Source organism: Lipotes vexillifer, unplaced genomic scaffold, assembly GCF_000442215.2.
Source record: "Lipotes vexillifer unplaced genomic scaffold, Lipotes_vexillifer_v1.1 scaffold815, whole genome shotgun sequence".
In the NCBI taxonomy this organism is placed as follows: Eukaryota; Metazoa; Chordata; class Mammalia; order Artiodactyla; family Lipotidae; genus Lipotes; species Lipotes vexillifer.
Genome location: NW_006773723.1, coordinates 2,277,952 through 2,301,494, shown reverse-complemented (window position 1 = coordinate 2,301,494; position 23,543 = coordinate 2,277,952). Strand labels below are relative to the sequence as shown.

The following is a 23,543-nucleotide window of genomic DNA, read 5'->3' as shown; positions in this document are numbered from 1 at the left end:
TGGTACGCGGGCCTCTCACTGCCGCGGCCCCTCCCGTTGCGGAGCACAGGCTCTGAACGCGCAAGCCCAGCGGCCATGGCCCACGGGCCCAGCCGCTCCGAGGCATGCGAGATCCTCCCGGACCGGGGCACGAACCCGCGTCCACCGCATCGGCAGGGGGACTCCCAACCACTGCACCACCAGGGAAGCCCCACTTTAACCATTTTTAAGTGTACAGTTCAGCGATGTTAAGTACATCCACATTGTGAAACCTCACCACGATCCACCTCCAGAACTTTTTCATCTTCCCAAATGGAAACTTGGTCCCCGTTAAACAATAACTCCCCATTTCCAGGCTCCCCACTCTCCCACCTGCCCCTGACAACCAGCATGCTATGGTCTGTCTCTATGAATTTGACTACTCTAGGTACCTCATGAAGTGGCATCATATAGTACTTGTCCTTTGTGACTGGCTTTTTCAAGGTTCATCCATGTCATAACATGTCAAAACTTCCTCTTAAAGGCCGAATAATATTCCATTTTATGTATATACCACATTTTGTTTATCCACCCACACAGGCTTTCTTTTCAAGGTGATGAAAACGTTCAAAACGTTCAAGGTGATGAAAACGTTCAAAACGTTCAAAATTGTGGTGATAGTTGCACAACTCTGAAGAAACCAAAAGCCGGTGGATTTGACACTTCAAATGCGTTAATTCTAAGGTATGTGAATTAAATATCAATAAAGCTGTTAGCAAAAGTCCAAAACTTGTGCTGAGTCCTCCCCCGTTAGTATTACTTGGTACAGTTATGCATGGGGGTGGGGCATCAGGAGGTGGAAGGTTGGACCACATGCCATGGAAAAGTAATTGAAGCCACCCCTTCAGTATTTAACAGGGTTGACAAAACACCACAGAATTTGTTTCTCTGGGGGGAATATAATCTATATGAGTGACGAGGTGAGGAAAATATTTTGCTGAACTAGAAATCAATTTGCAACAGCAAAGGGCTGTTAAAACTGTCTCGTGCTACAGTTCTGTGGTCATGAACACTATTGATATTTTAGATGAGAAGAACTAGGCTATGGTCTGCTGATGGATCTTGTGTTTTATGGTAGAATCAATTCTTCAAAAAGGTATTCATATATAGTTTAAAGTTTTGCAGGGGAACCCGTGTCCCCTGCATTGGCAGGCGGGTTCTTAACCACTGCTCCACAAGGGAAGTCCCGCCAATCTGTTTTTAATAAGGAAAGCAGCCGCTCCAGTCCTCCTTGGAAACCCTGAGGAGTCTTCTCTTTTCTCCACCAGTCAAATAAGAAGCACTGAAATTTTGATTCTAGATATCACTATCATTTTCAGAGAGTTTGCAATGTGCAGTAGTGGACTGAATACTTAAAAATTTAAGTGCAAAAAAAAATTTAAGTGTTTTTCTTATGTCTAACATTTTAAAGTATTATTAAAAACATAAAAACCTATTAGAAGATTCTACTGGACTTGGTTGATTTAAAACTCCATTATGGCATGGAAATGAATTGTTATGGTTAACTGATTAACCAAAACTTATTGATACACTGCTGTAAATGCTCAGCATTTTATTATTATAGAATATCACTGAACATCACAAATTTTCAGTGGCAGGTTGAGAATTAGAAGCCCCCCCAACAAGTTGAAATTTTAAAGTAGATATCCCATGTGTAAAACTAGTAACTTATGCAAGAAGCAACACTTAGGTACACTCATATAGAGCATTTGTTAGGCAGATTCATAAAGATGATTACTTCATAAGTGATAGGTTCATTTTAATTTTTTAACTTGGGGGTGGTGGTGTGGAAGAGGACTGTTTTATGCAAATCAATCATTCTCATCCCCTCTCCCATTTTTTCTTTTTCAGCAGCTACACAGGACCTGCTCTCATGCTTTTTTCTTTTAATTTTTTTAGAACAGTTTTTAGGTTCACAGCAAAACTGAGTAAAAGTTACAGAGAGTTCCCTCTGCCTTCCCTTCTTTTTTTAGTTTCCTAAGGTAGAAACTTAGATTATTGATTTTAGATCTTTTTTCCTTTCTAATATATGCATTCAATGCTATAAATCTCCCTCTAGGCACTACTTTCTTTGTATCCACAAATTTTGATATTTTGTTTTCATTTTCATTTAGTTCAAAGCATTTTAAAATTTCTCTTGATATTTCTTCTTTGATCCATGTATTATTTTTAAGTATGTTGTTTAATCTTCATTTATATAACTGGAACTTTCCAGTTATTTTTTGTTATTGATTTCTAGTTTAATTCCATTGTGGTTTTAGAGCAGACATTATGATTTCTACACTTTTAAATTTGGTAAACTGGGTTTTTTATGGCCCAGAATTTGATCTATCTTGGTGAGTGTTCCATGTGAACTTGAGAAGAATGTGTTATCTGCTATTTTTGGATGAAGCAGTCTACAGAAGTCACTTCTATCCAGTTGATTGATGGTGCTGAGTTCAGCTATGTCCTCGCTGATTTTCTGCCTGCTGGATATGTCCATTTCTGAGAGACGGGTGTTGAAGCATGCCTAATGTAGCTTTATATACCCTGTTGTTAGGTGCATACATATTAAAGATAGTTATGTCTTGGAGAATTGACTCCTTTATCACATTATGTTTATCTATCTATCTGTGCCAGGTCTTAGTTGCAACATATGGGATCTTCGTCGTGGCACGCGGGATCTTTGCTGTGGCATGCGGGATCTAGTTCCCTGACCAGGGATCGAAACTGGGCCTCCTCCATTGGGAGTGCAGAGTCTTAACCACTGGACCACCAGGGAAGTCCCTAATGTCCTTCTTCATTCCTGATAACATTCCTTTCACTGAAGTCTATTCTGTCTGAAATCAATAGTTACTCCTCCTTTCGATTAATATAAGCATGCTATATATTTTCTCCATCCATTTACTTTTAATCTGTATGTGTCTTTATACTTAAAGTGGATTTCTTATAGACAACATGTCGTTGGGGCTTGTTTTTTGATCCACTCTGAAAAATCTCTGTCTTTTAATTGGTGCATTTAGACCACTGACGTTCAGAGTGATTATTGATATAGTTGGATTAATATCTACCATATTTGTTAGTTTTCCATTTGTTGCCTTTTTACTCATTCCTATTTTTGTCCTCTTCTTTTTCTGCCTTTTGTGATTTTAATTTTCCACTTTCTCTCCTTTCTCAGCTGTCACTTTTTTTCTCCTTTTTTAAATTGATTGTCCTAGACTGTAAATATACATTTACAACTAATCAAGGCCCACTTTCAAACGACACTGCTTCATAGTACAGTGAAGTACCTTAGTGTGAATACCTTATAATAACAAAATAATCTTACTTCCTCTTCCTCATTCCTTGTATCATGGTCATTTGTTTTACTTACGTAAAAGCATAAGCAAGCATATTTATATGATATATATGTAAGCATACATAATCAAATACATTGTGATTATTATTTCAGTTATCTCTTAGATCAATTAAGAATAAGAAAAAATAAGTTTTTATATTACCTTCACTTATTTCTTCTTGGATTCCTTCTTCCTTTCTTTATGTAGATCTGAGTTTCTGAATTATATTATTTTCCTTCTCTCTAAAGAACTTCTTTTAAACTCTCTTGGAAGGCAGGTCTACTGGCAACAAATTACCTCATTTTTGTCTGAGAAAGTCCTTATTTCTCCTTCACCAAGTTGGTGGGGGTTTTTTTTCTCTCTCTCTCAACACTGTAAATATTTCAGTCCACTCTCCTTGCTTGCATGGTTTCTGAGAAGTCAGATGTAATTCATATCTTTGTTTCCTCTGGCCTCTTTCAGGATTTTTCGTCTCTGATTTTCTGTAGTTTGAGAATATATGCCTAGCTATAGTTTTGTTTTGTTGTCTTTGAATTTATCTTGCTTGGTGTTCCCTGAGCTTCCTGGATCTGGGGTTTGGTGTCTGAAATTTGGAGAAATTCTGTCATTATCGCTTCAAATATTTCTTCTGTTCTTTTTTCTCTCTCTCTCCTTCTGGTATTCTCATTACATGTGTATTACATCTTTTGTGGTTGTCCCACAAACTGAGTGTCTTTCTCAGTTTTCTTCTCCCTCCCGCCCCCGCCCCTGTATTAGGTGGGTTAGGATGGCTAGAATGAGCTGGAGTTGGGTATTTCCTTTCCCCCACCTCAGTTAGGCTCTGATAAAACCCCGCCGGTTGGGTTCTGATTAACTAGTTTCTCCTGAGGGCAGGCCTTGTTAAGAACACAGTGCTCTGGCATATTTGAAAATGGTTCATTTTCCCTCCTCCTGCTGGAAGCACAAAGGAATTTTTCTTTAGTATTAATGAGAAGTTGGTTGAGCCCTGGGAGGTAAATCTCATAAAATTGTGGGGATCCCTGTGACTAGGTTCTCCTGGACTTCTGAAGTCTCTAAGTTGTGCACTTAGCCCCCAGCAATTTGTCTATACAGCTCAGGTCTTCCTACCCCTGCACTGGCTCCTGTGGTGGCTGCCTCTCTCTGTTCCAGTAAAGCCACAGGGATTGTATCTGCCCGTCGGTCTCTCCAGTCTTGGGGGCAGCAGTCTGTCCTGTGTCATCCACTGTCATCTGTATACAAGAAAGGTTGTTGATGTTTGTTCAGCTTTTTTTACCTGGCAACTTCTAAGCTCCTTCCATGTGAAGCTGGAAAACAGAAGTCCCTGTCATGCATTCTTGTGTACTTGCATTGCTTGGGTTATGCTATTTCTACCTCTTCCCCACTTTAACTTTTCCTTTGGACCAAATTCCTGATTCTCTTCTCTGTCATGTGGTACAATGGCTAAAATACTTAAGATGACAGGATTATGATTTAACTTTTATTTTTGTCTTACAAGTAACTGACTTTATTTTCCCTTTTAATATTTTTCTTTGAGGTTTAATTTGCTGTATATACAGCAAAGTGCACAGCAATCAAGTGTTAAAGTCGTAAGAGTTTTGACAAACACAGAGCTTTGCTTCTGATATCTAATTGAAGCACATCACTAGGGGCTATCTTACTGAAATAAATTACAGAAGTGTCAGTGTTTAGCATTAATGAATCATTAACAAAATAAGCTGTCATTGAGGCATAAGAGAAAAATTCAACACAGCAAGGCTATATAAAACTACTACCTGGAAAGAACCAAAACTCCAACACACTGAGATCAAATTTGACCTTGACTGGGTCTGTTTTACTGTATATAGGCCTTCTGGATTCCAAGAGTTAACTAATAAAACATAAAAACATTTGAATATTGACAACTCATTGTTGACTTCCCCACAAAGATTTAACTAAAATTGAGTGGAAATCTCTGTTCCCTAATAAGGTGGAAATACTGAAATTTAATAGAAAAAAAGGATGAATCTGAGATATATTCCCGCAAGAGAATTTATAGCAAAAACTTCAGTCACACTTAAACACAAGATTAGTAAAAACACCAAATGGGCATGGTTGTTACAGTAAGCAGGGTTATGTAGAGTAATGTAATTCTTTGTTTTACACTATTCCCATAAGAGTCATATGGTGATCCATCATTTTCAGTGCAATATGTAAAAATAACTTATTTGAAGGATCCTTTGATTGGCTACTTCATTGCTATAAATACCACTCTGAATTTATACTTCTATATTTGCTTTTTTTCTTTGTATAATATTGCTTTAAACTATTCTCTACTATCTTGATTTTGGGTAAATTATCAAAAAGTTACCATTTTGAGACAGCTATATTTCTTTCTGACTTAAGTACCTCTGTAAAAATGGGCATAATGCAAAGAAATAGTGAAATAAGAAATACTTTTCTGTAGTGGGGTCCCTTTAAGGAATATGTTTAAAGAATCACAAATGGGTGATTATATAAAATTGCACCAAAAATGCTAAATAAGTGATATAAATCTCCAACTGGAATGCTTTCAGAGAAATTAGCAAATCCTTTTAATATTAGGTGAGTGAAGGGGAACAAAAGTGGCAGAGAAGAAACCGAGTCTTTTTATAGCAGTAAATCCTTTTGATCATCTAAACAAAGCTATGCAGCACTCCCTGCCCCAAGTCGATTTTATTTACACACAAAACTTGGTGTATCTTTTCAAGGTACTCATGCCACTTGAAACTCATCCATGTACACTCTGGGGTTTCATATAAATGAACAATCTCCTTGGGATATAGAATAATCTGTAAAAACCAACGGAAGTAGAAACTGCTGTTAGAGGCAAGTGGCAGAAAACCCCACTTCAAAAACAGAGCTAACTTCCAAACTACATACATGAGGAAATAAGTTATCAATTTTAACACACTTTATTGAAAATCATGCCAGCACTACTAAAAATGTTCCCACATACCACTCCCACTTTTCATACAGTATGTGATGTACAAAAGAATGAGTCATAAAATACCTCTGTAAAGGTCTGTAATATTATGCCTATGGATAATCACTATACAAGTTCCAGGTATGCCAAAAGATACTGGTAAAGGTAAATTTTTATAGTGATAAAATTTTATAGTAATAAATATTTCAAATATTTAAATCACTTTTGAAACATTTGCCATTGCTGAAATTATATCCCAACAGTGTTTGCTGGCTCATAAATTGAAAAATTATTTTGGCATAAAAACTTTTGAGCAGAGTACCTGCTGCCAGCATCTACGTCAGCTGGCACCTCTCCCCAGGTGTGCCAAAATTTTGTAATTTTCAGTGTGTGCTGTGACATGACAATGGTTGGGAAGCCCTACACTGTACCACAGGCAATAAGAGGTATGTGTTAACATGAAGAATGTCAGGGCTTCTTCATTTAGATCTTTGAGTTTATTTTGGCAATAATCATGAAATGGTTCAACTATTCAAAGGGCAGACCTTTTTCTAAAAGACTTAGCATGCTCTGAGAAAAAAATAAACTTGAAACTTGGAAGAGATTTTGTTCCCTGAATATTAAACATGTCAGCCTATGATAATCTAGAAATTTCTAGGTATACCCAGATATTTAGTTAAAATTTTATACTTCTCTCCCTTACATATATGAATAATTAGTTTGTAATGACTATTCTAAGCATCACCAATTTTAATTTAAAATAATGGCAGGGGGATTTCCCTGGCAGCACAGTGGTTAAGAATCCGCCTGCCAATGCAGAGGACACGGGTTCGAGCCCTGGTCTGGGAAGATCCCACATGCTGTGGAGCAACTAAGCCTGTGCGCCATAACTGAGCCTGCGCTCTAGAGCCCACGAGCCACAACTACTGAGCCCGTGTGCCACAACTATTGAAGCCCACGTGCCTAGAGCCCATGCTCCGCAACAAGAGAAGCCACCACAATGAGAAGCCCGTGCACCACAACAAAGAGTAGCCTCCACTCACTGGAACTACAGAAAGCCCGCATGCGGCAACAAAGACCCAACGCAGCCTAAAATAAATAAATAAATAAATAAATTTTTAAAAATAAAAAATAAGATAAAATAATGGCAGGCATTAGATGATCATTAATCTTTTTGCTAGTTTTTATTATACTATATAAGATTTGTATTTCCTGTGATCTGAGAAACATCAATATTCTATTTAAAATTTGTTCTTAAAAATATACAATATTGCACTTTAAGTTTTGGCAGTTTAATTAAGGAACGGCTGAGTAAAAAAAAATCATACAAGAAACCACAGTTTTTGTTTTATAATAAGCAAAGAGCTTTGTATAAAAGCAGAACTTACAGTAGTGCCAAATAAACCAAATATTTACAGTGTCGCTATTAAAGTCTTACCTCTAAAGGAAGATTCAGTGTATTGGATGCAAACATTACTAATCTAACAAAAGTACACTCTGCCTCCCTGCCTTCTGCTGAACAATTTTACGCTAAAGGGTATTCGTGTGAAAAGTTTTTGTAATTTCTTTCTCAAGAGAAAATACATGGAAAGTATGCTTGTTCCTGAAGCATCAAAACTGTGTCACTAACCTCCTTCACAGTTTCCTACAAGACCTGAAAAATCTCTAAACTAAGAATCAGAATCCCAAGGTAAGCATGAGTTTTAGTTTTTCTGTAGATATTCTTTTTTACAATTACAAGTATACAAGTTAGTTGGTTTTTAGTATGATTTTAAGGTCAGCTTCCTGTACTTTTTCTAAGATACATAAGATACTGACTATGCATCTGCCTAAATTATTTTTAACTTTTGTTACATTGTAGTAAAACTGTATACATTTATACTGACCCATAATTTGCTATTCTACTTTTTAGTTCCCAATTAGGTAAATACTCTAGACAGTGCAATATTTTTTACTTACCAACCAATTAGGAAGATAGTTTTGAATAGCTATTTGCAAAAACAAATATCAAGATTTAGACCTACTTAACAATATATTAAACATTCAAAAGACCAAAAAGAACATAAATAGAATGTATTGGTAATATAAATACATGACACAGAGATAATCACTTTTGGCACCGCCTTAAAAAAAAAAATCCAGCAGTACTTTATTTCCCTTCAGAGCTTTGGGAATACTTAAAATTTCTAAATTTCTATTAAACTTTTACTTTTCCTCCAGAGGAAAAATAATTCATAAACTTGAACTGGTATTTCAAAAGCATAGGATTTCCTTTTGTTACTTCTTAATTTGATCTGCAGAATGGACAGTTACTCAAAGTGTTAGCTAGCAGCCAATGAGTTAACTATGCTTTTATATTTTAATCCTACCAAGAAACAATAATGTCAAACAGTGATTCATTATGGAAAGATATGGTTTCTTCTTAAACAACCATGTACCAATTGCATAGTTGTGATCTGAGAACTCAAAGTAGAGAGCTACGAAGGCATTAATGTATGTTAACTCAACTGAAACAGACTGTTAAAAAACAGTCTATCTTGGGTAGATGTTAGCATAAACCTAGAGGGAAAAAGAAACAGTCATTAGCAAAAAAGTTTTCTTTAAAAATAGGTTAATGCTAAGAACAGTAGCTTTTAAAATTTCTGTTTAAAAATAAGCTTAATAAACAAGAATACAAATTTTAATTCAAAACTTAGTTCTCTGAAATGCCCTATTTTCTCGCATACAGCAGAAAATACATTTTTCATAATTTTTAACATTACATGTAAAAATGAGGCACTAGTTAAACATATTTGAATATATTCACACAAACAGGAGTTTCCATGTCATCTGTAGGCTTATATTTGCTCAATGGGTTCTTGATGGCAGACTGCTCACAAAAATAAGTCTTCTGAAGGAGGTGCGTAAGAGAAACCAACAAAGGCGTCGTCGGCCTCCAGTACGCTGGCGTTCACTATGGAATAGTCAGAAGACACACACACGGAATATGGAACTGTTTCTTCTGTAAACGCTGCATCAAAGTTCCTGATATCATCTGGTCCTGCCTAAAACGTCAAAAAGCATACTATTACTCACCTTACCGTTTTTCCCCTTACTTCAGTCCCTCATTAAAACCCCTTCATGAATTTGTCTATTTATTTGTCTATTTATTTGTCTATTTATTCCTGGCAAGTTTAGATGTCTTCCTACTCCATCAATGTCTTTGAAACATTTCCTGCTTTTCCCTTCCTGACTCTCACTATTCAGGTCCTTCTTACAGTTAGCGTTCTCGTTGTTGGGTGCGGGGGGGAGGAAAGATAAGGCTAGCGTGACAGGGTCCTCGCCTATGTTAATTTGAATCTTGGGTCCGGCAACTGACCCACTTTCTCTCTACCCATCACCACCTCTAAATTTAGAAAAGGCGCTCAGGGAGGTTTTCAGGAGAAAATTTTGCATCTCCACTTCCATAAAATGCCTGACCATCCAGTTTCTCAGTTCTGGGGAGGTTGAAGCCTTTTGATGAAGAAATGAAGGGACAGTAAGTAAAATTATGAAAGGTGACTCTTGTGCTACAGAGGTCATTCACTGAGCATCCGGCTGTGACACGCTTAGCTCTAGAGACCTAAAGGGACTGGAACCTGGGAAATGAAGCATAGTGGCTACTTAGGCTTGAAGGTAGCGGTCAATCTTCCTTCACGAATCTGATACAAGCTAACTGACTCTCCCCTTCCAATTTATTTACAGATTAAAACTGGGATACAGATTCAGGTGATTTACTCTTAAAGTCCATCTCTGAAGCTCTAGGTTATCTCTATGCTAAGAGGAAGGGAATCCTTAAAATGTTCAAGTCATCAAGTCTAACCGAGGTAAACAGGTTCAGAGCACATATATAAACCAAGGACACAGTTAGGCTCATGGTCTACAAACAGCAGAGCAGAGACCAGGGAAATTCGGGACGCTAGATTCTTTCATATGAGAAATTCCCCAACAGAGGAGAAAGAATGCTAGAAATTATACTCATGTATATATAAAAAAGTCATCAGGACTTCCCTGGTGGCGCAGTGGTTAAGAATCCGCCTGCCAATGCAGGGGACGCAGGTTTTGATCCCTGCTCCGGGAAGATTCTACAGGCTGCAGAGCAACTAAGCCCGTGTGCCACAACTACTGAAAGCCTGAGCCCCCTAGAGCCCATGTGCCGCAACTACTGAGCCCACACGGCATAAATACTGAAGCCCGTGCACTCTAGGGCCCACATGCCACAACTACTGAAGCCCATGTGCCACAACTACTGAAGCCTGCATGCCTAGAGCCTGTGCTCTGCAACAAGAGAAGCCACTGCAATGAGAGGCCCGCGCACTGCAATGAAGAGTAGCCCCCTCTCGCTGCAACTAGAGAAAGCCCGTGCACAGCAACGAAGACCCAACGCAGCCAAAAAAAAAAAAAAAAAAAGTCATCAAATTCTCATTTATAACCTTAGAAGCAAGGGCACTGGAACAAGACTAAGGTTTGAATTCTGGCTGTGAAATGTGTTAGCTGTAATTCTTTATATAAACTACCCTATCTCTGTGAACTTGTTTCCTCTTCTGTAAAATAAGAATACTGCCATCTCTACCTGTTAAGTTTACTGTGAGGACTGGATGCGTTAATACATAAAATTCCCAAGATTTGACATGTAGACGGTGCTCAATAAATGATGAAAAATGTTCCTTCACTGGACTTTATTAACATTCTGTGAACACCCTGATGGCTCCTGGCCAGTACTGAGAGGGAGAAAACTGTACAGCTTACGTTAAGAGTGAGAGAAGACTCCCTCCTCAAAGCACCTGAGCTCGAATTCTAGGTCTGCAATTTTAACTTTAGACTTCCGGCAAGTTATTTAACCTTTTCTGTGCCTAAGTTAACTCATCTGTATTACGTGGAAAATAACGGTACTATTTTGTAGGATTGCTGCCAGGCTTAAGTAGAAGGATACAAGTACTGAGGGCAGCATAGGAGCTAATTTTTGGATCTTTGTTTATGTTAGATGAGAAATGGCAACACGTTAGTATTTTATCTTGCATTCCTTAAATGTCGGTGAGTTAGAACATCTTTTAATATAATTAAAAAACCATCTGCATTTATTTTTCTGTAATTGAATATTTTGTGTCTTTTCTCCATGTTTCTACTGGTCGTGGTCTTTCTTCTCAATGACTTATAAGAATGCTTTATGTGTTAGGGAAATTTCTCCCAGTTTCTTATTTGCCGTGTTTTTTAAATGCAGACATTTCTAAATTTTATGTGGTCAAATTTATCAGTTTTTTCCTCTTACAGCTTCTCCGTTGCAGGTCTTGCTTTAAAAAGTTTAATTAGTTGTAGACCAGCAGGGATCCAAACGTGGAGGTGCCTGACTCCTCTGAAGTCAACACTGTTTCCATTTTCAGTGTTGCTTAGAAGGGGTCCCTAATGCTTTCATGAGCCTGATGACACGTTCATTTGAGGATAACTAAACTCAGTAAGACTTTCAATATAAAGGAGAAAATACAATAATTCTTAAAGGTCCTGGGTTCCTACTGCAAATTCTAGAAATGAGGACAGAAATTATTGCCAATGGAGTCACTTCTGAAACAGACACTTCTGGATGAGCTACATGAAATAAATCAGTCTACAAATATCGTTACATTTATAGTGTACAATATCACATCTATTAATTAATACCAGCTATCAGCAATGTACTGAAACTGACCTTGAATGAAATCTGAGTACACTAAATAATACTTTCCTGAAGTGATTTTCTTATCCTGCTCTAATTTTCTAAAAAAAAGTGTTTCACGAGCTTCACAGCAACACCAAAAAACTTTAAATAAAAAACAAATTCAGCTATGATCCTGTAATCTCAAATCAGTCTTGATTTATATTCTCTTCCCATCCTTACCTGTTACTTTTACTGCTGTAATCTTATGTCACAAAAATAATTACCATGTTTTCATTTAACATTATAAGGATTTTCCAAGCATCTACTCATTTTATATTTATTATCGTTATTATCATTTACTTAACAAGAAAAGGAAATAGAGAGTAAGGAAGCATAGAGAAAATAATGACCTTGGGATCAGACACAGATCTGAATCTCAGGTCTGCTACTTTTTTTTTTTTTTGCGGTACCCGGGCCTCTCACTGTTGTGGCCCCTCCCGTTGCGGAGCACAGGCTCCGGGCATGCAGGCTCAGCGGCCATGGCTCACGGGCCCAGCTGCTCCGCGGCATGTGGGATCTTCCCGGACCGGGGCACAAACCCGTGTCCCCCGCATCGGCAGGCGGACCCTCAACCACTGCGCCACCAGGGAAGCCCAGGTCTGCTACTTTTAACCAGCTACGTGACATCTCTGAGTTTTCATTTCTTCATTTATAAAACATGTATAATAATAGTAATAACAGTGACTTGGTAGCTTATTTGAGGCATAAATTACATGTTATAATGCATAAAAATTATATATGCCTACATATAGGAAGCTGTCATTAGTAACATCATTATTGGCCTTCTGATGATTTATTAATAATCTCCCTATCATTATATATTTATTTCCAAACATTTCAACATTGTTAATCCTTTAAGTAAAATGTTTCCATCAGTAGATTTAACAAGTCAAACATTATTTGACTTTTTTTATATCAATCTAGAAAAAAATTGTGCGTTAGTGTTACTTAAAATGTCTGTTAGTTTATAGGTATGAAAATGATGCCTCACAGTTACTGTAATTTGCATTTTTTTAAACTGTTGGGCTTTCTTACACATGCTCTTAAGAAGCACTTCACAATTACTGTTCTGGAAGATATTCTGATCAATCTAATGTAACTATAATCTTATGGGTCATCTTGAAGTTATCAGTTGTACTAGACATCCTGAGTGACATGTTTCATAAGTATTAGGTACTGATTCAATTTGATTCAGGTTGGATTTTGAGATCTATTGCTATAATTACGATGAGCTACAGTTCTATATTTCACTATTTTAGAAAGAAAGATTTGGATGTAAACATACCACATTAGGATTAAACGGTGGTGGAATCTTCTTTTGTGCAAGATCAGTCCAGCTGAGTGATTCAAAAAAAGGATGATTCTGAATTTCAAGCTAGAATAGTAAAGAAACAGATTTTTTACTAATGCTGAAGAATATATTAAGTACGCACTGAAGAATTTTATGAAACCGAACCATTTCTACTTTGTCCCTCAAAAGTTCTTTTTAGGGGCTTCCCTGGTGGCGCAGGGGTTGAGAGTCTGCCTGCCGATGCAGGGGACACGGGTTTGTGCCCCGGTCTGGGAAGATCCCACATGCCGTGGAGCAGCTGGGCCCGTGAGCCATGGCCGCTGAGCCTGCGTGTCCAGAGCCTGTGCTCCGCAACGGGAGAGGCCACAACACTGAGAGGCTCATGTACCACAAAAAAAAATTCTTTTTAGGTGCATGTTTATGTTATTCAATTTGGCCAAACGGTGTAGTGAAAAGACTCCCAGAGCAGATGTGGGAGAGCTACTCAGAAGGACAGACTTAAGTTACATCCTCTTCGCAGTCATCGTTTCCTCAAAGGTACAGTGGGGTTAACATTCCTAGATATTTCATAGGTTGTTTCAAGAATCATTGGAAAATATGGAAATAAAAGTCGTATGAAAAGAATAAAGCACTACATAGGTACAAAGAATTATTATTACTGAAAGGGGAGGTAAAGATGTTAAATGAGAGTTTTTACACAGTGGGGCAGGGGTAAAATCAAGTGACAAGCTCTACTACCAAAAATGATTCCACTCTAGGTTGCTACTGTCAAAAGTCGGCACAGTATTGATTCTAGCTTTTCTTCCTACAAGGAGGCATGAGAGTGTATAAACAGTAGGATCCAACCTAGTTTGATGGGCTTAAAAAGGCTTCTCAGAGAAAGCAGTATCTGACCAGAGTTCTGGAAGATAAGTAAGAAGTAGGGAGACAAAAAAGAATGAGGGGAGAACATTCCAAGCAGAATACAAAGGGCCTGAGGCGGCAAAGAGCTTAATTTGGTCAAGAAAATGAGAGCCCCATATGGCTGCGGTATAGGAAAGGATTGGGATTGTCACACAAAGAGGATCTCAAGAGGTAAATGGGCTCATCACACTGGGTCTATGCTAGGAATTTTGGATTTTATTCTAGGGTCATGGGACTCCATCAAGGAGTTTTAGGAAGGGGAATGTCACAAATGTGGGGTTTTTTTGTTTGTTTGCTTTTTAAGATGACTCTGACTAATGGGAGAATGGACTGGGGAGTCATGATGAGAAAAAGGAAAACAGCTACTATCATGGCCAAACAGAAGATGACAATGCTAGGAAAAGAGTGGTAGCAGTGGGAGTAGAGAGAAGTGTCTGGATACGGGAAAGATCTAGGAGGCAAATATACTAGGGTCTGGCTGTTTGTTGAATACGGAAGAAAGGAAGAGAGAAGAGTCAGGGATGACTATCAGATTTCTGGCCCGAAGAGCACAGAAGGAAGACAGCAAGGGTTCAATTACGAACATGCTGAACTCTCCAGAATCCATGTGGTGGTGCTGAATAGGCAGGTATTCTTTGAGTTACAGCTCACTAGAGAGGGGTCTAGACTGAAGATATAAATGTCAGATGAAGACACAACCAAAGCCATAGGGACAACTGAGATTGTCTAGGAAGAGAGCAACAGAAGAAACAAGGGTCTGGGGCCAACCATAAGGAACTGCAACACTTAAAAGTCAGGGTGGGGCTTCCCTGGTGGCGCAGTGCTTGAGAGTCCGCCTGCCGATGCAGGAGACGCGGGTTCGTGCCCCGTTTCGGGAGGATCCCACATGCCGCGGAGCGGCTGGGCCCGTGAGCCATGGCCGCTGGGCCTGCGCGTCCGGAGCCTGTGCTCCGCAAATGGGAGAGGCCACGACAGTGAGAGGCCCGCATAACGCAAGAAAAAAAAAAAAAAAAAAAAAAGAAAGAAAAAAGTCAGGGTGAAGAGGAGGAGCTTACAGAAGAGATTCTGGAGGAGGGCTCAGAAATACAGAGGAAAGCACGAGATGAGTGTGCTCCTGCAGAAGCCCAGGAGAGGGCTGGAAGCTGAAATGCTGCTGAGAATGCAATCTGAGGAACAGAAGTACTCAACAATCCTAGTAGCTATTGTGGGGTAGACTGAGAAATGGGAAGAGATTGGAAAAGGGAGAATGAATATAGAAACTTTCAAGTTGGTTTTTTTTTTTGGTGGTGGTACGCGGGCCTCTCACTGTTGCGGCCTCTCCGTTGCGGAGCACAGGCTCCGGACGCGCAGGCTCAGCGGCCATGGCTCACGGGCCCAGCCGCTCCGCGGCATGTGCGATCTTCCCAGACCGGGGCACAAACCCGTGTCCCCTGCATCGGCAGGCAGACTCTCAACCCCTGCGCCACCAGGGAAGCCCCAACTTGGTTTTCAAGTCGAAAACTTTCCAACGATTCCCTTGGCTATGAAGGGAGAAAGAGACAGTATTGGAGGATCCAGGACAAAAGAGAGCAGTTATCTGTGCAGAAAAAAGCATGCACAGGGTTCCTTGCAAGGGGTCAGGATCCAGTAAAGGCAGAAACCGACCTTTTCCACTATACTAGGAAGAAGGAAACAATTGGGGCAGGTGCATGTAGGTCTGCAAATCTGACAGCAGGAAGCTGAGTGAGTTCTGCTCTGCTGATTCTATTTTCCCTATAAAATATCAATAGAAGGCAAGAGCATCTGGTAAAATTGAAGAAGAGAAGGAATCTGGAAATTTGGAGAGAAGGTCTAAAATAGTTAATACAGAGAGTAGGAGCATAAACTGGAGAAGCACTGAGGAGACTAATGACTAGACTTCACAGCACTTCCAATTGTTGTGCAACTGTCATCAGCACTGTTCAGCAGCCCAGGGGTGACAGCTGGATTCATCTAGGGTTGCAATTTCTGCCAGTGAATTCAACAAAAGGACCAAGAGACAAGGAGGTATGGAGCATTAGCAAGATTGCCCTGAAACGATGGACTCTGGAGTCCAAGCTAGAGAGAAAACTGGACAGAGCTACCTGGTGCACTGGGGAGTGCAGGAGGGGAAAAGCAGCAGCAGACGAGTTTATTATTCACACCTCAAGTTCAAGACTGGTAAAGAGCCCCCAAAAATTCCTGAGAAATTTTAATGAATTTAAAAGTTCATGTTCCTCAGCAGTTCATGAATTCACTAACATAACACTGGTAACTGCACTAGCAATTAAATTACCCTGATTTGAAGGAAAAAAAAAAAAAAAGCAAACCTGCAGATCCCATAATTATTTCAAGGAGGTGTCACATTTAAATTCTCAGGAAAAGTGATTTAATGATAGTTCAAGCAAAAGGTATTACCTCATGCAGTCAGAAGGCACTTACATTCTTGTTAAACAAAATGATCTAGAAGTTTAGGCAATCAAAAAATGCATGCCACGCATTTTTTTTAGAAGGGGGTAGGAAATTCTAATAAATAACAGGGTATGAAAGCTGGATATGGGGGGATGAAAAGGACAGGATCAAATTGTTATGAAGATCAAATGAAAAAAATGCTTGTACAGGAGCTTTAAACACTGTATAGTTCTATATAAATACTGGTGAAAATTGCTGGAACAAGCATGCTTTTTTTTCATGGTGCTATTCTTTGAGAGCTGCATTCATCCCACTAAATATCACATAAAATAAGGATTTATCTTCAAATTATAAATAAGCTTAATAAAGAGGATACTGGGAAAGATGTACATACGAAGTCTTCTTTGGCACCGAGTCGGTTTTGCCTGTCTTTTTCTAGGAGTTCTTCCAGAATTGACCAGGCTGTAAGGCTCACTCCTGGCCTCAAACTTAGGGGCTTGTGAAGAATATTGTCATACATTTCAGCAACATCTCGGCAATAAAAAGGAGGCTGGGGGCGGGGGGGAGAGGAGAAAGTTAGTACTAATTGAATTATGCACAGATGGCGTTAAAATAGTTAGATTTGGCCTTGATATACAAAGAGCAGTCTGGCTGCACAAGTACAGAAAAGCACAGGCCTCTTTGGGTGTATGAACATCTACAGTGTGGCTTTCCATGTGAAGAGATTTTAAAACCCAGGGCGCTATAGAGCTTAATACATGTTCACTAAATGAATTAGGGTCAGTTTGTTCAATAACACCTGCAGAGAGGTGTAAATTGTATAAAAGTTGCAATAGGATCTGCTTTAAAGAAAACCACTACCAACCTCATCATTAGGCATAATGATAGAATTACTGGAAATAGAGATTCAACGCAGATCAAACAAATAACTTCTTGAGACCTGGGAATAAACTAATTTAAAAAGATTTCTAGTGGAGATGGAGACCTAACCTGTGGCAGTGACAGTGTCCTGCAGAATTAAAATTTTACTCTCACAGCTTAAAGACCTGAGGTACAGTTCCAACATGAGAATTAGCCAGTTAATTTTTGAGTTACAAGTTTAAAGTAAAAATAATTTTTAAAGTAAAGGGGGTTACAAGCTTGTTATTTTTTTCTTTTGTATAGGAAAGAAAAACTTCATTTTTTAACATCTAATTTTATTTTTAAATTGTTAATATAAGTCTCATTAATGAAGTATGTGTTTCAAATGTTCCCTTTTGAATCAATTACATTCTATATGCAATGATAATATTTTATACTTTCAAAGTCCTCTAAAGAAATACAAAGGATTCGGAAATATCAGGCTGACGAATACACAACACTTAAAGAAAGTAAGGTATAAAGTGGTTAACAGGTCTTCTAAGTCACCAGCATAACCAGAAAACTAGATCTTTTAACAAGCAGATCATGGTCAAGGGCAAAGAAGAGACAGCATTGGCTGTCATTAGGAATCTATCATTCAAGTTAGCAACATGAGACAAAAGATGCTCTAAAACATACCTCAGGGACTGAATTTCACTGAGATCGCCCCCATTTTCAGGGGAAACACACACACACACACATACACACACAAAGCAAAACAAAAAAGCCAAGACCAGCTCAAGTCTCAGCGGATGGTGGATTTAGCTTAGTGGGAGCAGCAGTGTGGGCGATGAGAGCCTGGTCACCATCCTGAGGCTGCTGGCCACTCACAGACCCACAAAGGGAACCTAAAAACTATTCTGAATATTTAAAAAATCCTAAAGAAAAACATACATTATTCCTGCAAGGATATGTAAGCTAATTAAAGTGCCTAAAATTGTTTGCTTTTGGTTGGAATGATATTAACTCAATGTAGTAAAACAATCTGACTCGTTAATCAGAAGCTCTGGCTAACTGTGTCTTTAATTAATAAAAACTGGGGAAACTGATTACACAGCACACATCACTTTTTTCCAATGAAATATTTAAGACATGATGTTTATGATAAAGGGAATAAAGGGTTCCCAGTAATAAAAAAAAGCAGAGCACCGCCAGTATACTTATTAAATCCTATAAAAACAAAATACGAGGCAAAACCAAAAGGTATTATTATCTTCTGAGAAATAAAATCTTTTTCTTTTCATCTTTTTGAAATTAGGCAGAATGACTGGAGCAAACTGAATGAAAGTGGGTAATTTTAATGTTACAACTTGGTGTCTATTTCTTAAAAATGTAGTGGGATTGAGAACATCTGAAGTAGTGATTAGTATGATAGAGAAACAATTATAAAAAATTAGTAAGAAAATGAAGTTTTTCTTTTTTGTGCATATCCTTAATGTGATTTTGGATTCATTTAACCAGGTTACTACTGTTCTGTTAGTGGTATCTAAGTGTCCACGAGATTACTGAAAGAGAAAACCAAAATCACTTATAACATATTAGAATCATAATGACAGAGGAGAAATACATACCAATCCATACAGCATTTCATACAGAACAGCACCAAGGCACCACCAATCTACAGTATTGTCATAGGGCTGTTTTCTGATAACTTCAGGTGCTAGGTACTATAAAAAAGATTAAATATTAGAACAACTCAATAAACAGTTGAAAACAAAATCTAGGAATAACTGAGAAATTTAATAAATTTTAGGTGTAATATCACACTAAATTAAACACGTTATCTAGATTTTCAGTGGGTTGGGTATTCTCATTCTATACCGGGGTTCTTGGGTGGTACTAGTCTTCAGAATCAACTGGGGTAATTTTCAAAATACACATATTCAAGCATTTCTCCCCAGAAACTGTAACGTAGTTAAGACAAAGAGAGGACAACAAATGTACAAACTGTAATACTAAGTAGGTAAAGTGGGTATTTTTTTGGGGGGGGAGCGGGGGGAGTCTTTCTCAAAATTAATTTTAGAAATTCTTATGGCCATTATTCATAATTGATTCTCCTGATGAAAGAATTTTTAGTGTGGCAATTACAATTAATTTTTTTCTTTTTATTGAAAGAAAAAAGAATAAATTGCATTCTTATTTAAGAATTACAATAGCAATTCTTTAACACATTATTTAGAAAAGTTGCTTAAGTTATTATATGGCTATTTACATTTCAAATTGTAAAAAATTTAAACGTCATGATTTCACACATATAAGATGGTGAATTTGAATTTTAGATTCCAAAATACATATTTCCTCTTCTCACATGAAATATATATAAGGAAACACATTCTTAAGCTTTTTTATGTGATCCAAAGAAATGGCAACATATATAAAAAGGGTTTAATAATTTCTGATCATATTTAGGTTTAGATGACCAAAAAAACTTCTATTTCCCTTCTAAAAATTACAGGACTTAAAGATTTTGTTAACTATTAAATGAATATACATCCATGAAAAATGTTTCTTCATACATAAACCAAAATAGAATTATTACAAATATATACAAGAGCTAGGGTTAGACAGAAAAAGGAAGAAAATATACATTTCAAAGTAAATAGTTGTACTTATAGATACTTTAAGTTTCTCATCTTGATTAGAAATCTGATGTGAGCTATTTTATCACACATTTTTAACATGATATTTGCAATTACTCCACAATCTTAATTACTCTTAATTGCAATTAAGATCACAATTAATATTTTAAAGTTAGAACACTTTAAATTTAATGTATGTATGTGTGAAGTTAGAATAACAAGGCTTTCACATAAATTTTAAGGATTATTATTACTGTCTCAAATAGAAAGACATTTTCTGCTAGTTAAAATGATTAGAGAATAGGATGTTCTGGTTAATAAATTCTGATTTGTAATTTTTTCCCCCATATCCACTGCTTTATTTTCTTCCATTAAACAATTTTTATTATAAAATATTTTAACCATACAAAAAGTATAAAAATATAACAGAAACCAATAGTGCTGCCACCCAAATATAGGCAATGTTAACATTTTGCCAAATTTGCTTTAGCTTATTTCTTTTAAAAAACAGCTTTTATTACGATATTCGCATACCATGCCATTCACCCATTTAAAGTATACAATTCAATGGCTGTTAATATATTCAGAGTTGTCCCAACATTACCTCAATTAATTATTGGACATTTTCATCACTGATTCATGATTTTTTTTTTTGTTTTAAGAATTAGAAATGTAATCAAATGTTTGAAGAAATCTAAGGTAAACTTTTAACATTAAAAACAAGTAAGCATAATTTATCTTTGCTGGGTTATCTGTGGTATCTCAAAATCACAGTTAAAAAAATACCAACTATCAATAAACTTTAAATGTTCAGAAGGGATGATTATCAGATATTTCCAGCTGGCTGGAAGCTGAAAATATTTTTACTCTACTTTTCTGATTTCAAATTTTATATATACAATTTGTGATTCATTTTAAATTTTATACATGAGTACATGAATGAAACATATTTCTTACCTCTGGTGTCCCACAAAATGTTGTTGTGGTGTCAGAAATAGCAATTCCTTCTTTACAAAGCCCAAAATCTGTTAAGACAACATGTCCCTGACAAATACAGGGGCAGTAAGATAAAAGAATGCATGGACATAAATTGACACTTATTAAAACCATTGGATTTTGAAATAATCATAGATTAAAAGGAAACTGCAAAAACAGTACAGAGTTCCAGGTCCCCTTCCCCCAGCTTCCCCCAATGCTGACATCTTATATAACTGTAGTAGTGTCAAAATCAGGAAACTGACATTGGTATAATACTGATAACTAGACTGCCAACTTTATTCAGTTTTCGCTATTTTACATGCACACATTTGTGTGTGTGTATGTGTAGCCCTATGCAATAGAGGTATAGATTCGTGTAACTACCACCACGATCAGACAGAGAACGTCCATCATCCCAAAGGAACAAAGGAACTCTCTCTCATGCTACTCCTTTATCTTTGAACTCCCCTATTCCCTCAGTCCCTGTCCCCTTGCAACCACTAATCTGTTCTCCATCTCTATAGTTTTGACATTTCGAGAATGTTATCTAATGGAATCATGCAGTGTGGAACCTTTGAGGTGGACTCTTTTCCACTAAGTATAACAACAACAAAAATCATGAACTAGTTAATGGAATGTAAGGAAACTTAAAAGCTTTTGTACAGCAAAGGAAACCATAAACAAGACGAAAAGACAACCCTAGAATGGGAGAAAATATTTGCAAAGGAAGCAACTGATAAAGGATTAACCTCCAAAATATACAAGCACCTCATGCAGCTCAATGTCAAAAAAACAAACAACCCAATCCAAAAATGGGCAGAAGACCTAAACAGACGTTTCTCCAAAGAAGATATACAGATGGCCGACAAACACAAGAAAGGATGCTCAACATCACTAATCATTACAGAAATGCAAATCAAAAACTACAATGAGGTATCACCACACACTGATCAGAATGGCCATCATCAAAAAGTCTACAAACAATAAATGCTGGAGAGGGTGTGGAGAAAAGGGAACCCTCCTGCACTGTTGGTGGGAAGGTAAATTGATACAGCCACTATTGAGAACAGTATGGAGGTTCCTTAAAAAACTAAAAATAGAACTACCATACAACCCAGCAATCCCACGACTGGGCATATACCCTGAGAAAACCATAATTCATAAAGAGTCATGTACCACAATGTTCATTGCAGCACTATTTACAATAGCCAGGACATGGAAGCAACCTAAGTGTCCACTGACAGATGAATGGATAAAGAAGATGTGGCACATATATACAATGGAATATTAGCCATAAAAAGAAATGAAATTCAGTTATTTGTAGTGAGGTGGATGGACCTAGAGTCTGTCATACTGAGTGAAGTAAGTCCGAAAGAGAAAAACAAATACCATATGCTAACACATATATATGGAATCTAAAAACAAAAAGGCTCTGAAGAACCTAGGGGTAGGACAGGAATAAAGACGCAGACATAGAGACCGGACTTGAGGACACGGGGAGGGGGAACGGTAAGCTGGGACAAAGTGAGAGAGTGGCATGGACATATACACACTACCAAATGTAGAATGGATAGCTGGTGGGAAGCAGCTGCATAGCACAGGGAGATCAGCTTGGTGCTTTGTGACCACCTAGAGGGGTGGGACAGGAAGGGTGGGAAGGAGACGCAAGAGGGAGGGGATATGGGGATATGTGTAAATGTATAGCTGATTTATTTTGTTATACAGCAGAAGCTAACGCACTATTGTAGAGCAATTATACTCCAATAAAGATGTTGAAAAAAGAGCTTCCCTGGTGGCGCAGTGGTTGAGGGTCCACCTGCCAATGCAGGGGACGTGGGTTCGTGCCCCGGTCCGGGAGGATCCCACGTGCCGCGGAGCGGCTGGGCCCGTGAGCCATGGCCGCTGGGCCTGCGCGTCCAGAGCCTGTGCTCCGCAACGGGAGAGGCCACAGCAGAGAGGCCCGCATACCGCAAAAAAAAAAAAAAAAAAAAAAAAAAGATGTTGAAAAAAAAATCATGAACTAGTAATTTTTAAAAGACAATACTCACAATTGAATCCAAAAGAATATTTTCTGGTTTCAAGTCTCTATCGAATTAAAAGGAAAGAAAAGGATAACTGAATATGAACTGAAATAAAATAATAAAAAGACATTTTAGAAGTAAAATTTTTAAAATTTACCTGTACACTATTTTGATGGAGTGCAAATAACCCAATGCACTGGCAATCTCAGCAGCATAAAACCTAGCTCTGTGTTCAGGAAAGGACCGTTCTCTTTGTAAGTGAAAAAACAGCTGTAAAATTGAAAAGAAAAAAAGAATATTAAGATCATTCACACATAAAGTGAAACAAATATATTCTAAAAATACAAAAACAGGATTTATTTTTGTTACTTTGAACGTGAGATAAAAATGCACCGAAGCACAGAACCGTGTCTCCCCCTTGCATATGTATCCCCTCCACCTAGCAATCATGCTCTCTTCAGCCACAAATCTTTCCC

At 37.8% G+C, this 23,543-nt stretch overlaps 1 protein-coding gene and 1 non-coding gene across 3 annotated transcripts in view; both read right to left on the bottom strand.

Annotated features, from left to right (window-relative positions):
• Positions 1–2,706: 2,706 nt before the first annotated feature.
• Positions 2,707–2,779, bottom strand: TRNAG-CCC (transfer RNA glycine (anticodon CCC)). The gene has a single exon. It is a non-coding gene; the product is annotated as a tRNA-Gly (tRNA).
• Positions 2,780–8,551: 5,772 nt separating this feature from the next.
• The window catches only part of SGK3 (serum/glucocorticoid regulated kinase family member 3), a 65,505-nt gene continuing 50,513 nt past the window's right edge, over positions 8,552–23,543 (bottom strand). The window contains exons 11-17 of one of the 2 annotated variants that reach the window (XM_007448484.1): positions 23,225–23,337; positions 23,095–23,131; positions 21,026–21,112; positions 19,061–19,156; positions 16,984–17,139; positions 13,272–13,361; positions 8,939–9,320 (exon numbers count right to left, since the gene is read on the bottom strand). In XM_007448484.1, coding sequence (XP_007448546.1) covers positions 9,150–9,320; positions 13,272–13,361; positions 16,984–17,139; positions 19,061–19,156; positions 21,026–21,112; positions 23,095–23,131; positions 23,225–23,337 — 750 coding nt within the window. In that variant the 3' untranslated portion in view covers positions 8,939–9,149. Of the gene's footprint in view, positions 9,321–13,271; positions 13,362–16,983; positions 17,140–19,060; positions 19,157–21,025; positions 21,113–23,094; positions 23,132–23,224; positions 23,338–23,543 lie in introns of both variants that reach the window. The other variant, XM_007448485.1, reaches the window with a different exon arrangement.